The sequence below is a fragment of the Heterodontus francisci genome, chromosome 38 (assembly GCF_036365525.1).
Source record: "Heterodontus francisci isolate sHetFra1 chromosome 38, sHetFra1.hap1, whole genome shotgun sequence".
Classification (NCBI taxonomy): Eukaryota; Metazoa; Chordata; class Chondrichthyes; order Heterodontiformes; family Heterodontidae; genus Heterodontus; species Heterodontus francisci.
Genome location: NC_090408.1, coordinates 44,023,876 through 44,036,496, shown reverse-complemented (window position 1 = coordinate 44,036,496; position 12,621 = coordinate 44,023,876). Strand labels below are relative to the sequence as shown.

The 12,621-nt window shown below is 41.2% G+C and overlaps 1 protein-coding gene across 13 annotated transcripts in view; it reads right to left on the bottom strand.

The window, feature by feature from the left end:
- Nucleotides 1-2,121: 2,121 nt before the first annotated feature.
- The window catches only part of dennd4a (DENN/MADD domain containing 4A), a 202,499-nt gene continuing 191,999 nt past the window's right edge, over nucleotides 2,122-12,621 (bottom strand). For all 13 annotated transcript variants that reach the window (XM_068018271.1, XM_068018275.1, XM_068018270.1 and 10 more), the window contains 2 exons: nucleotides 4,364-4,428; nucleotides 2,122-3,875 (listed from right to left, as the gene is read on the bottom strand). In XM_068018271.1, coding sequence (XP_067874372.1) covers nucleotides 3,739-3,875; nucleotides 4,364-4,428 — 202 coding nt within the window. In that variant the 3' untranslated portion in view covers nucleotides 2,122-3,738. The remainder of the gene's footprint in view (nucleotides 3,876-4,363; nucleotides 4,429-12,621) is intronic.

Below are 12,621 nucleotides of genomic sequence, written 5' to 3'. Positions count from 1 at the left end.
TTGGAACAGGCTTCCTTGGGAGAATGTGGAAGCAGATGGTATTGATTCATTCAAAACTAAATTAGATCAATTTCTTTCAGAAAATAACAATTTGGGATCCAAGTTGAGATGTGATTGGTGGTGAGTGTAGAGTACTTGGGAGGAACAGGTGACTTTGGACTAGTGATTCCCAAAGCTCCCCACCACTGGGGGATTTTCTCACCTCATGTCTAGGTCTGTTGTAGACTCACTGATAGAGATTGATTGTTGTGATTAGTCAATAACTCCATTCTCATTGTATCAGTGACTGCCAGGATGGTAGAAGGTGAAAACTAGAAGGACCTTGGTCTTTTTTCATCTGATGATTTCTATATTATGAATATAGGTCAACCATGACTGAATTAATAGACACAATAAATTTAATGTACTCCAAAATAGTCTAAATGCTAAATACTCTACTAAACAAAAGTGATGCACTGTCTTTTTGCATATGAAATTACCAGTCTTACCAAATGTGCTGATGACAGGTGCTCCAGAAACAACTGGATTTTGTGCTCAAGTCTCTGGGATGAAAGTGTTAACATTGAGCTAAGGCTAACAGAAAATACAGTAGGAATAGACGAAAGAAAAGGAGCAAGAAATATGTCTGTCTTTTTAATAACCTATAGGAATATGGAGCAATCAGATGAACACAATTTCCATTTAAAACAGAAGTCCTGTTCTTTCATAAAAGCAAAATACTGCGGATGCTGGAAATCTGAAATAAAAACAAGAAATGCTGGAAATACTCAGCAGGTCTGGCAGCATCTGTGGAGAGAGAAGCAGAGTTAACGTTTCAGGTCAGTGACTCTTCTTCGGAACTGGCAAATATTAGAAATGTTAAAGGTTATAAGCAAGTAAAGCGGGGGTGGGGCAAGAGATAACAAAGGAGAAGGTGTAGATTGGACAAGGCCACAGAATAGCTGACCAAAAGGTCATGGAGCAAAGGCAAACAATATGTTAATGGTGGGTTGAAAGACAAAGCATTAGTACAGATAGGGTGTTAACGGACTGAAGATTGAACAACAGGAAGTACAAACATGAAAAAAAAACAGTGGGTAAGCAAACTGAACAAACTAAGATGAAATGAAACAAACATACAAGAAAAATGTAAAAAAGCATGACGGGCCCCCCATTTTACTTTTACTTTTAGTTATTTTTTCTTTTTTATTTCAATTCATCACACCATTAACATATTGTTTGCCTTTGCTCCATGACCTTTTGGTCAACTATTCTGTGGCCTTGTCCAATCTACACCTTCTCCTTTGTTGTTTATGTTTAGAGATACAGCACTGAAACAGGCCCTTCGGCCCACCGAGTCTGTGCCGACCATCAACCACCCATTCATACTAATCCTACACTAATCCCATATTCCTACTACATCCCCACCTGTCCTTATATTTCCCTACCACCTACCTATACTAGGGGCAATTTATAATGGCCAATTTACCTACCAACCTGCAAGTCTTTTGGCTTGTGGGAGGAAACCGGAGCACCCGGAGAAAACCCACGCAGACACAGGGAGAACTTGCAAACTCCACACAGGCAGCACCCAGAATTGAACTCGGGTAGCTGGAGCTGTGAGGCTGCAGTGCTAACCACTGCGCCACTGTGCCGCCCTTGTTATCTCTTGCCCCACCCCCGCTTTACTTGCTTATAACCTTTGACATTTCTAATATTTGCCAGTTCCGAAGAAGGGTCACTGACCCTGAACTCTGCTTCTCTCTCCACAGATGCTGCCAGATCTGCCGAGTATTTCCAGCATTTCTTGTTCCTGTTCTTGCATATGAGGCAAGAGCAAGTATTTGGTGGGAGAAGCAGCTAAGACAGCCAGTTCGGTTATTAGCTTCCACAATGAAGGCTCTGCGACTGTACCTTGGCTGTGTTTCATCAAACTTTTTTTTTTTTTGAAAGGGGCAGGATTAGAAGTGTTTTTATACAAAATTTTCTAATTTATAGAAACCACAAAGAATCAACCTCAGATCTTTCCACTTTTTGCCTCTGTGAAGATTTAACTAAAAATACACAAAGCTGTTCCATATCGCAAAGCATTGCTCAGATGTTATACAAAAACAACGCAGCATAAAAATATTTGATTAGACATTACGGTTTGGTAGACTTTAATATTCACAAACCCAATAGTAATAGATAATTCAAAAAGTATTATTTAATAAGCTAATAAATACAATTTAACTTTCCCATAGGAAACTCATTTTTGAACATAAAAAAAAGTTTACACACACATTGGCTGGAATTTTACACCACCCCGACGAGCAGGAAGGTGGTTGGGGGGGGGGAGGGGAGGTGGCGTAAAATGGAGCGGGAGGCACCGGGAGACCTTCCTGACCCGCTCCCGCCCCCGCTTAAGGGCCTTCACCCGCGTACACGCAGATTTTAATCGCGGCAAGTGGGCGTCCTGGAACCGGGAGAAGCCACATAACGAAACCAGGCGGCTCTCGAACGTCCCGGGGGCTGCCCTTATTTTCAGGCACCCTGTGCCCAATGGAGGGCCGCCCCCACTACCCCAACCACCCTCAACACGCACCCCACTTCCCCCCAATTGACCACCCTTGCCTCACCAAGGTGTGACCGATTACCCCTGGCGAGGCAACCAAAATTTACCTGCCTTCCAGGCTCCCCAACATCTCTTCAGGCTGGCTGCAGTCCCAGCAGTGGCCACCACTCCCAGTGGCGCTGCTGGGACTGAGCTGCCAGCCCACTGATTGGCTGACAGCTCTATTAGGCAGGTCTTCCTACCTCAAGCAGGTAGAAGTCCCACCTCACACCAATTGAAGTCCGGGGACCCACAAAATACGGATCAGGTCCCCAGGCGCGGGAGAAGTGGGCTCGCCACCGACTTTTCAGTCGGTGGCTGGCTCCTGTCCGCCTACCGTAAAATTCGGGCCATAATCTTTGATGTCAATCAATTTCTTTTCAACTAGCTCCCAACAAAAGTATTTTAACCAGACAGTATGTCTCTTTGCCCCTCAACAGTACAGCCCCAAGGCTTTCCACTAAATTGTCTGTTCCTTTCCCTCTCAGAACAGGGATTCAGAACGCCGAACGTGATGCATCATTTCTCTCTCTCAGATGGTTAGGTACCACAAAAACTGCAAAGCAACTTCTAAAAGGAACATATTGCACCACATTATATATGTATCAAGCATACTTTAAAGCTGCATCATATAAGTATATATAATTATAAAGGCAGACAGCATCAAAAGATTTCATTATTTAAATATACAAATACTGAAAGTACTTTATGTGAAAAACATGTCACTTTTACACAAAGTGTCTTTGAGACACATTTCTCTTCTATGAACATTTATACAATTCAGACTGAAAGTACTTCGAAAAAGAAACATACAGGTAACAGGCTTGATGAGATGCAATGGTAGCCAGGGTCATTATGTACACATTAGCAGCATATTGTGAAGAGCTGAGCCCTCTATCGTGTATGCAATCTTTCTTGTTAACCTGACCCAATAGCACTATATAATAAAAAACTATTTAAAATACCATCTTAATTATATTTACATAGTTTTCCTTTTGAACTAATTTCCTGTACAATTCTGTCTTTTAACCACCAAGAGGTTATCACAATTTAACAATGTTATATTTGGAGAGGCCAGGTATTCAATTTCCACTGCACAATGTGCAATGTGGTGGTTACGCATCAGTGATATCAGCCTGCAGTGAGGGCAACATCAATCAGGATTCCTAGAGGTAGGGTTCACCAAAGATCCTGCGACACTCCATTACTCCAGAGCTGGGAGGCCGGTCACAATTATGGGTCAGCCTTACCTGGCTGGGAGTTAGTTGATCATATGCCTTCTTATATTCTCGGTCAAATGCATCTGTTTGACGTGCAGAAGGTAGATAGCAAAAACAACGCATAAAAATAACACATTAAAAAAGCCAATGTGAAAAATGAGGCAAAAATATTTAAAATGGACTGTTTCTTACAACTTATTTTTCACTTTGAGGTATATATATTGCTTATTTTACAATCCTGCTCACTCATTTAAAATTATATTTTCTTATAACTTTCTGTAGCTTTACGTATTAAAAAAAAAGATAAATGGATTGAATAAGCCATTTGCAGGTGTACTGTATAATTAGAAAGCATGGCTAAATCGTTGACATGAGTGTTTATCTATGGCTGGATGAAGCAGGGGGCAGTACCAACTGACAAAAACCCCCTCAGAGGGTCAGGCAGGGACCAACTGACTGAGCACACGCATTCAATTTGGAATGATCAATTGGGAACAATACTGACTGAGCACACGCATTCAATTTGGAATGATCAATTGGGAACAATCTTAAACATCATAAAAAATGTTACCTATATCAATGTTGTCCTTCCCAAGCACCACAAGTGAGAGGAATAGAATCTCTCTGTATAAACTCCTTCAAAGAAGAAATGAAACAAATTACAATTTTTAAAAAAATCTTGGCGGAACTTATCCTGAACCTTGCAACATATCTTGTAAAACCAACCTTTCAGAATGATAGACATAGAAAGAGGCCATTTGGCCCATCGTGTCTGTGACGGTCGAAAACGATCCACCTATTTCAATTCCACCTTCCAGCATTTAGTCCGTAGCCCTGCAGCTTATGGCATTTAAGATGCATATCAAGACTCCTTATGAATGAGTTGAGGGTCTCTGCCTTAACTACCCTTTCAGGCAGTGAGTTCCAGACCATCACCACCCTCTGGGTGAAAAGGCTTTTCCTCATCTCCCCTCTAATTTTTCTACCAATCACTTTAAACCTCTGCTCCCTCATCACTGACCCCTCTGCTAAGGTGAATTGACCCTTCACCTCCACTCTATCCAGGCCCCTCACAATTTTGTACATTTCAATCAGATCTCCCCTCAGCCTTCTCTGTTCCAAGGAGAACAAGCTCTGCCTATCCAATCTTTCCTCATAGCTGCATTTTTCCAGTCCTGGCAACATACTTGTAAATCTCCTCTGTACCCTCTCTATTGCAATTACATCCTTTCTGTAATGAGGTGACCAGAACTACACACAGTTGTGGCCTAACGAATGAGTTATACAGTTCCAGCATAACCTCCCTGCTCTTGTATTCTATTACTCGGCTAATAAAGGAAAGGATTCCATATGCCTTCTTTACCACCTTATCGACCTGTCCTGCTATCTTCAGGGATCTATGGACATTCACTCCAAGGTCCCTTTCTTCCTCTACACTGCTCAGTATTTTCCCATTAATCGTGTATTCCTTTGCCTTGTTTGACCTCCCCAAATGCATCAACTCATACTTCTCCAAGTTGAATTCCATGTGACACTTTTCTGCCCAACTGACCAGACCATCAATATCTTCCTGCAGCCTACAGCTATCCTCCTCACTATCTACCACACGGCCAACCTTTGTGTCGTCAGCAAACATCTTGATCATGCCCCCTACATTTACATTCAAATCATTAATATACACCACAAAAAGCAGGGGACCCAGGACTGACCCCTGCGGAACGCCACTGGAAACAGCCCTCCAGTAGCTAAAACAGCCGTCAACAATTACCCTTTGTTTCCTGCCACTGAGCCAAGGTTGTATCCGCCTTGCTGCATTTCCCTGGATCCCATGGGATTTTATTTTTTTAACCAATCTGCCATGTGGGATCTTGTCAAAAGCCTTACTAAAATCCATGTAGACCACATCAACTGCACTATTCTCATCTAACTTCCTTGTTACTTCTTAAAAAAAAAATCGATCAAGTTGGTCAAATTGTTCTACAAGCATCAGCTTGGCAGTTAGTGACACTTTAATCTGTGGGTCATAAGGTTGTACAACGTAACCCCAACAGTTGAATCTGAATACAAGACCTAGGCTGACATTCCAGACCAACATTGAAAGACTGCAGGATTGTCAGAGATGCTGACCTCCAAATGATGTTAAACTGGGGTCCTGTTTGCCTATTCAGGTGGATGTTAAAAGCTGTAATTGGAGGACTGTGGTGTTAGTGCTCTGGAAGGATGAGAATAATTGAGTCAAAAGGCCTTCTTCATCCAAATCAATCTGCAATTTTGTGAAAATTATAAAAAGTCTGCATTTGGAAGTTGCAACCTAAACAATCATCACTGATGCATATTAAATCAAATAGTAGATAATGTAAATGAACTGACAAAGTTACACTTCAAAAAAAACTGATTTAGTTTTTTTTTAAACTTTGCTTCAAAGCTTTTAAAGATAATGGCAAAGTAAAGATAGATACCAGAGCAAAACACAATCAACCAAAGTCCCTTGAGTTTCTAATGTTTATTTCCAATTTATCCCAGATCAGTACTTCAGAAAATTTCCCTGCACAAATTGCAGTTACATATAGTTTATGATTATTTGCCCATGTATGCTGAATTTTACATCTAAAGTGAATTGCACAGTATTACAGTATGGGAGACAGTCATTCAGCCCTGTGCTGGCTTTCTGAAAGAGATACCCATCTCATCCAATTCCCCTGGCATTTTTTTCTACCCTTATTACTTCTTCAAATATTTATCTATTTCCTTTCTGGAAGGTATTATACATGCTACTTCCAAGAGTTTCTGGAACAGCATTCAATAACCCAATAACTGCAAAAAATGAAAAAAATTCTAACACTCCTTTCTGCCTTTTGTTGATCTTAACTTTATATCCGAAGTTACTGACTCATGGAAATAATTTTCGCATATTTGCCTCATCAATAGCAGAACTTCTCTTAACTTTATCTTACGAAGCTTACCCACTACTAATGCATGGTTGACTGGTTGGTCTATAATTACCTAGTTTATCCCGTTCTCCCTCTCTGCCCAGAGGTTTTACACTGGCAACTCAACAATCCCTCTGGTACAACTTCTGTCTAAGGATGTTAGAACAGTTGTGGCCAAAGACTGCTAATTCCTTTCTCAGCATGTTATGAGAGGCCATTTCCTTTTCACTGTGAGTGCCACAAGTTTTTTTTCAGTACAACTTCCTTATCTACAGTCTTCCTGTCGAATTGCTCTAATCTTTCCACCTGTACCTTCTGATGTCCACTACCACAATCTTCCAAGAAAACTCATTTGTATCTCTGCCATTCCTTCATTCTCAAGATTTCCTTTTTCATCTCCAGTTGGCCTTACCGTGAATATCATTTTACTTATGTTACCTGCTACACAAAGAGAAATGCAAATTTGAATTGAAAAGTGGAAATCTCTGCCGCAAAAAGGCATCGTTAATTGCTGGGTCAATTGAAATTTTTGAAACTAAAATTGTTAGATTTTTGTTAAGCAAAGACGTTAAGGGATACGGAGAAAATTCTGTTAAACGGAGTTTAGGTACAGATCAGACATGACCTAACAGAATGGCAGAATAGATTGAGGACCTGAATGGCCTACTCCTGTTCCTATGTTCACACCTTCTCTCCACCAGTGTACTCTTTTTTTGCTCCCCTTTATATTTTCATTTTCTTCTGTGGTACTAGCCCTACATTAGTCATGTGCCTCTTCAAGTCTCATTTTAATTTTAATTTCCCTAGATATCCTAAAATGACATGGCTAACGAATCACGAGAATCACAGAATTGTTACAGCGCAGGAGGAGGCTATTCTGCCCACCTTATCTGCACGAGCAATTCATCAGTGCTATTCTCCCGCCTTCTCTCCGTAACCCTGCGCTTTCTTCCTTTTCAGATAACAGTTTAATTCCCTTTTGAATGCTTCAATTGAACCTGCCTCCACCACACTTTCAGGCAGTGCATTCCAGACCTTAACCACTCGCTGCAAGAAAAAGTTTTTCCTCATGTCACTTTTGCTTCTTTTACCAATTACTTTAAATCTGTGCTCTCATGTTCTCAATCCTTTCATGAGTGGGAACAGTTTCTCCCTATTTACTCTGTACAGACCCCTCATGATTTTGAACACCTCTATCAAATCAAATTGGGGTTAGGGAGCTAGGATAGGGGTTAGGGATCATGGGTTTAGGGAGCCCACTCCATTTTCCACTCCACCCAATCCTAAGTATTGCTTGATCAGATATAGCAACACAAGGCACACACAAAACATGACCCTATGAAAAGGAACCACAGAAATCATATTCTAGCAAGAATCTGCATCTCAGCAGAGAAGGAAAAGGAAAAAATTGGGCCTTTCTGCAGTATACACACTGTTGGTTCAGTTTACTAGAATCATGCTCTATATGTCATAATTCTACTTTCAATGTTTGCAATTGTTATGATTGATTTTAAAACAAGACTGTGAAATCAGTCATGTGCAATGGAAATCCGAACAACTACTGGAATAGAACAATTCCAAATTGAATGTCTTCCAGCCTGACAGCTGTTGCCAGCAAAGGGATTTTCATTCCATCTGTTTGGGATGAATATGCACCAAGATCCCAGAGGTGAATGTACAGTCCAACTCACTTTATCACCCAACCCCACAGTTAACCAGGACAGAACAAAAGATTGCAAAACCACAGCAATCCCCAAGGCATATTCTTGAAATTCATCACCTGTCTCACTTCAAATGTACCAGTCTCAGACATCTAAGGATATAAAATAGTTCTTTGTCCTGTGTATTCTAAGCAACAAAACAATTCAGCTACAATCACTACACTGCAGAAGCCCTGATTATATCATTGCTGCAAAATTTATGAACAACTTTATGTTTGTGCAGCTTAACCTTCAGACAATATGAACATCCCAGTTAGTACTCCCTTCTTGGGTTTACCAAACAAGTGGATTCCTGTCACGCTCTACGGCGGTGGCCAAGATATAAATTTATGGGCTGCTGGAGTCCGAGCTGCAGACACTGCGATTCATCGGGGGAGGGAGAAAGTTACCTGGACCCTTTGCTCCAGAAGGCAGTCACATCCCTTAGGATAGGGTCATCTGTTTTGGTCAGTGGTCAGGGACAGGAGGGTGTGATTGCGAGTTAGGCAGGTAAGGGGATTGAGAAGGTGGGAGTGGAGGAGTCACAGCCCTTGCAATTGAGCAACAAGTTTGAGGTTCTTGCAGCTTTTACGGTCAAGAGCGAGGGCTGTAGTGTGGATGAACATACTGACCAAGGTACCATGGTACAGGAAGCCGTTCAAGCGGGGGGAGCAAAAAGGAAAGTAGTGGTAGTAGGGGACAGTATAGTGAGGGGGATTGACACTGTTGTCTGCAGAAAACAGTGAGAGTCCAGAGGCTGTGTTGCCTGTCAGGTGCCAGGGTTCGAGACATCTGCTCAAAACTGGAAAGGAACTTACAGTGGGAGGGGGAGGATCCAGTCATCATGCTCCATGTAAGTACCAATGACATAGGCAGGACAAGGAAAGAGGTTCTGCATAGTCAATATAAATTTATACCAAATTAAGCAGAACCTCAAAAGGTAATAATCTCTGGATTATTACCTGAGCCACCTGCAAATTGGAGTAGGGAAAATAAGAATAGAGAAATGAATGCATGGCTCAAAGACTGGTGTGGTACAAGTGGGTTCCGGTTCATGGGGCATTGGCACCAGTGCTGGGGAAAGTGGGGACGGTACCACTGGGACGGTCGACCCCTGAACTGTACTGGGACCAGTCTTCTAGTGAGCTGCATAACTAGGGAAGTACAGAGGGTTTTAAACTAAATAGTGGGGGCAAGGGATCAAATTTGGGAAGATGTGGTGAATCAAAGAGTAGAGACAAGGCAAGAAAGAAAGGTATTAATATGGAAAAAAGATAAACAGACTGTGACAGGAAGAGATACAGAGTACAAATCTAAGAGTAAATCAGCAGGCTAAAGGTTACAAAAATAATAAAAGTACAAAACTAAAGGCCCTATATCTGAATGCACGTAGCATTCAAAACAAAACAGATGAACTGATAGAAATAAATAAGTATGATCTATTTGCACTGATAGCCATTACAGAGACATGGCTGCAGGATGACATAGATTGGGACCTGAATACTGAAGGGTACATGACATTCAGGAAGGACAGGATGCTAGGAAAAGGTGGAGGGGTGACTCTTAATTAATGATGGTATTAGCGCAATAGAGAGGGATGACCTAAATTCAGGAAACCAGACTGTAGAAGCAGTTTGGATCGAGATGAGAAATGATAAAGGCAAGATGTCACTTGTGGGAGTAACAGTAACCACGTGTTAGGACGGGGTATAAAGGAAGAAATAATGGGTGCTTGTCAGAAAGGTACGGCGATAAAAATGGGGATTTTAATCTACATATAGATTGGAAAAATCAGATGGGCAATGGTAGCCTAGATGAGGAGTTCACTGAAAGTTTTCGGGATAGTTTCTTAGAACAGCACGTTCTAAAGCCAACCAGAGAGCAGGCTATACTAGACCTGGTATTGTGCAACAAGATAGGAGTAATTAATGAGCTCAGAGTGAAGGCGCCCCTAGGCAGCAGCAGTCATAATATGATTGAATTTTACATTCAGTTTGAGGGAGAGAAGAGCGGGTCTAAGACTAGTATTTTAAACTTATATAAGGGTAATTTTGAGGGCATGAAAGCAGAGCTGGCAAAAGTGAACTGGCAAAGTAGGTTAAGGGATAGGTCTAAGTATCTGCCACTGCATCTCTTTTAAGGGATATTTCAGAATACACAGAATAGATACATTCCAACGAGAAAGAAAATTCCAAGGGGAGGACCCACCATCCGTGGTTAATTAAAAAAGTTAAAGATAGTATCAAACTTCAAGAAAAAGCATATATTTGTGCAAAGATGGGTGGCAGGTCAGAAGATTGGACAGAAAATAAAAAGCAGCAAAGAATGACTAAAAGATTAATAAGGAGGGAAAAATTAGAATACAAGAGAAAGCAGGCTAGAAATATAAAAACAGTAAGAGTTTCTATAGATATTTTAAAAAGTAAAGTTAACAAAGTGAGCATTGGTCCTACAGTGAGTAAGTGTGGGGAAATAAGGAGATGGCAGATGAATTGAACAGGTCTTTTACATCAGTCTTCACTATACAGGATACAAGTAACATCCCACAAATAGCTGCAAATCAGGAAATGGAAGGGAGGGAGGGAATCAAGAAAATTACAATCATCAGGGAAGTGGTACTGAGCAAATTGTTGGAGCTGCAGGCTGACAAGTCCCCAGGTCCTGATGGACTTCATCCTGGGGTCTTAAAAAAAGGGCTAGTAAGATAGTTGATGCGTTGCTTTTAATTTTCCAAAATTCCCTAGATTCAGGGAAGGTTCCATTAGATTGGAAAATAGCCAATATAACTCCTTTATTCAAAAAGGGAGTCAGAAAACAGGAAACTACAGGCCAGTTAGCTTAACATCTGTCGTAGGCAAAATGTTAGAAGCAAAAGTTATAGTAGGACACTTAGAAAAATTCAAGGTAAATCAGGCAGAGTCAACATGGTTTTATGAACGGGAAATCACGTTTAACCGATTTATTGGAGTTCTTTGGAAGTAACATGAGCTCTGGATAAAGAGGAACCAGTGGATGGATTGTGCTTAGATTTCCAGAAAGCATTTGATAAGGTGCCACATAAAAGGTTATGGGGAAAATAAAAGCTCATGGTGTAGGGGATAACATATTGGCATGGAGAGAAGATTGATTAGCTAACAGGAAACTGAGTAGGCATAAATGGGTAATTTTCTGGTTGGCAAGATGTGACAAGTAGTGTGCCACAGGGATCAGTGCTGGGGCCTCAACGTTTTACAATTTATATAAATGACTTAGATGAAGGGACCGAAGGTATTTGCTGATGACACAAAGATAGGTCGGAAACTAAGTTGTGAAGAGGACATAAGAAGGCAACAAAGGGATATAGATAGGTTAAGTGAGTGGGCAAAGATCTGGCAAATGGAGTTTAATGTGGGAAAATGTGAAACTGTCCATTTTGGCAGGAAGAGTAAAAATTAAGCATTTTTATCTAAATGGTGAGAGATTGCAGAGCTCTGAGATGCAAGGGATCTGGGTGTCCTAGTGCATGAATCGCAAAAGGTTATTCGCAGGTGCAGCAAGTAATTAGGAAAGCTAATAGAATGTTATTGTTTATTGCGAGGGGAATTGAATACATTATACAGGGCATTGCTGAGACCACATCTGGAGTACTGTGTACAGTATTGGTCTCCTTATTTAAGGAAAGATGTAAATGCGTTGGAAGCAGTTCAGAGAAGGTTTACTAGACTAATACCTGGAATGGACAGGTTGCCTTATGAGGAAAGGTTGATCAGGCTAGACCTGTATCCGCTGGACTTTAGAAGAGTAAGAGGCAACTTGATTGAAACATATAAGACCCTGAGGGGTCTTGACAGGGTGGATGTAGAAAGGATTAGAATTAGAACATTACAGCGCAGTACAGGCCCTTCGGCCCTCGATGTTGCGCCGACCTGTGAAACCATCTGACCTACACTATTCCATTTTCATCCATATGTCTATCCAATGACCACTTAAATGCCCTTAAAGTTGGCGAATCTACTACTGTTGCAGGCAGGGCGTTCCACGCCCCTACTACTCTCTGAGTAAAGAAACTACCTCTGACATCTGTCCTATATCTATCACCCCTCAACTTAAAGCTATGTCCCCTCGTGTTTGCCATCACCATCCGAGGAAAAAGACTGTCACTATCCACCCTATCTAACCCTCTGATTATCTTATATGTCTCTATTAAGTCACCTCTCCTC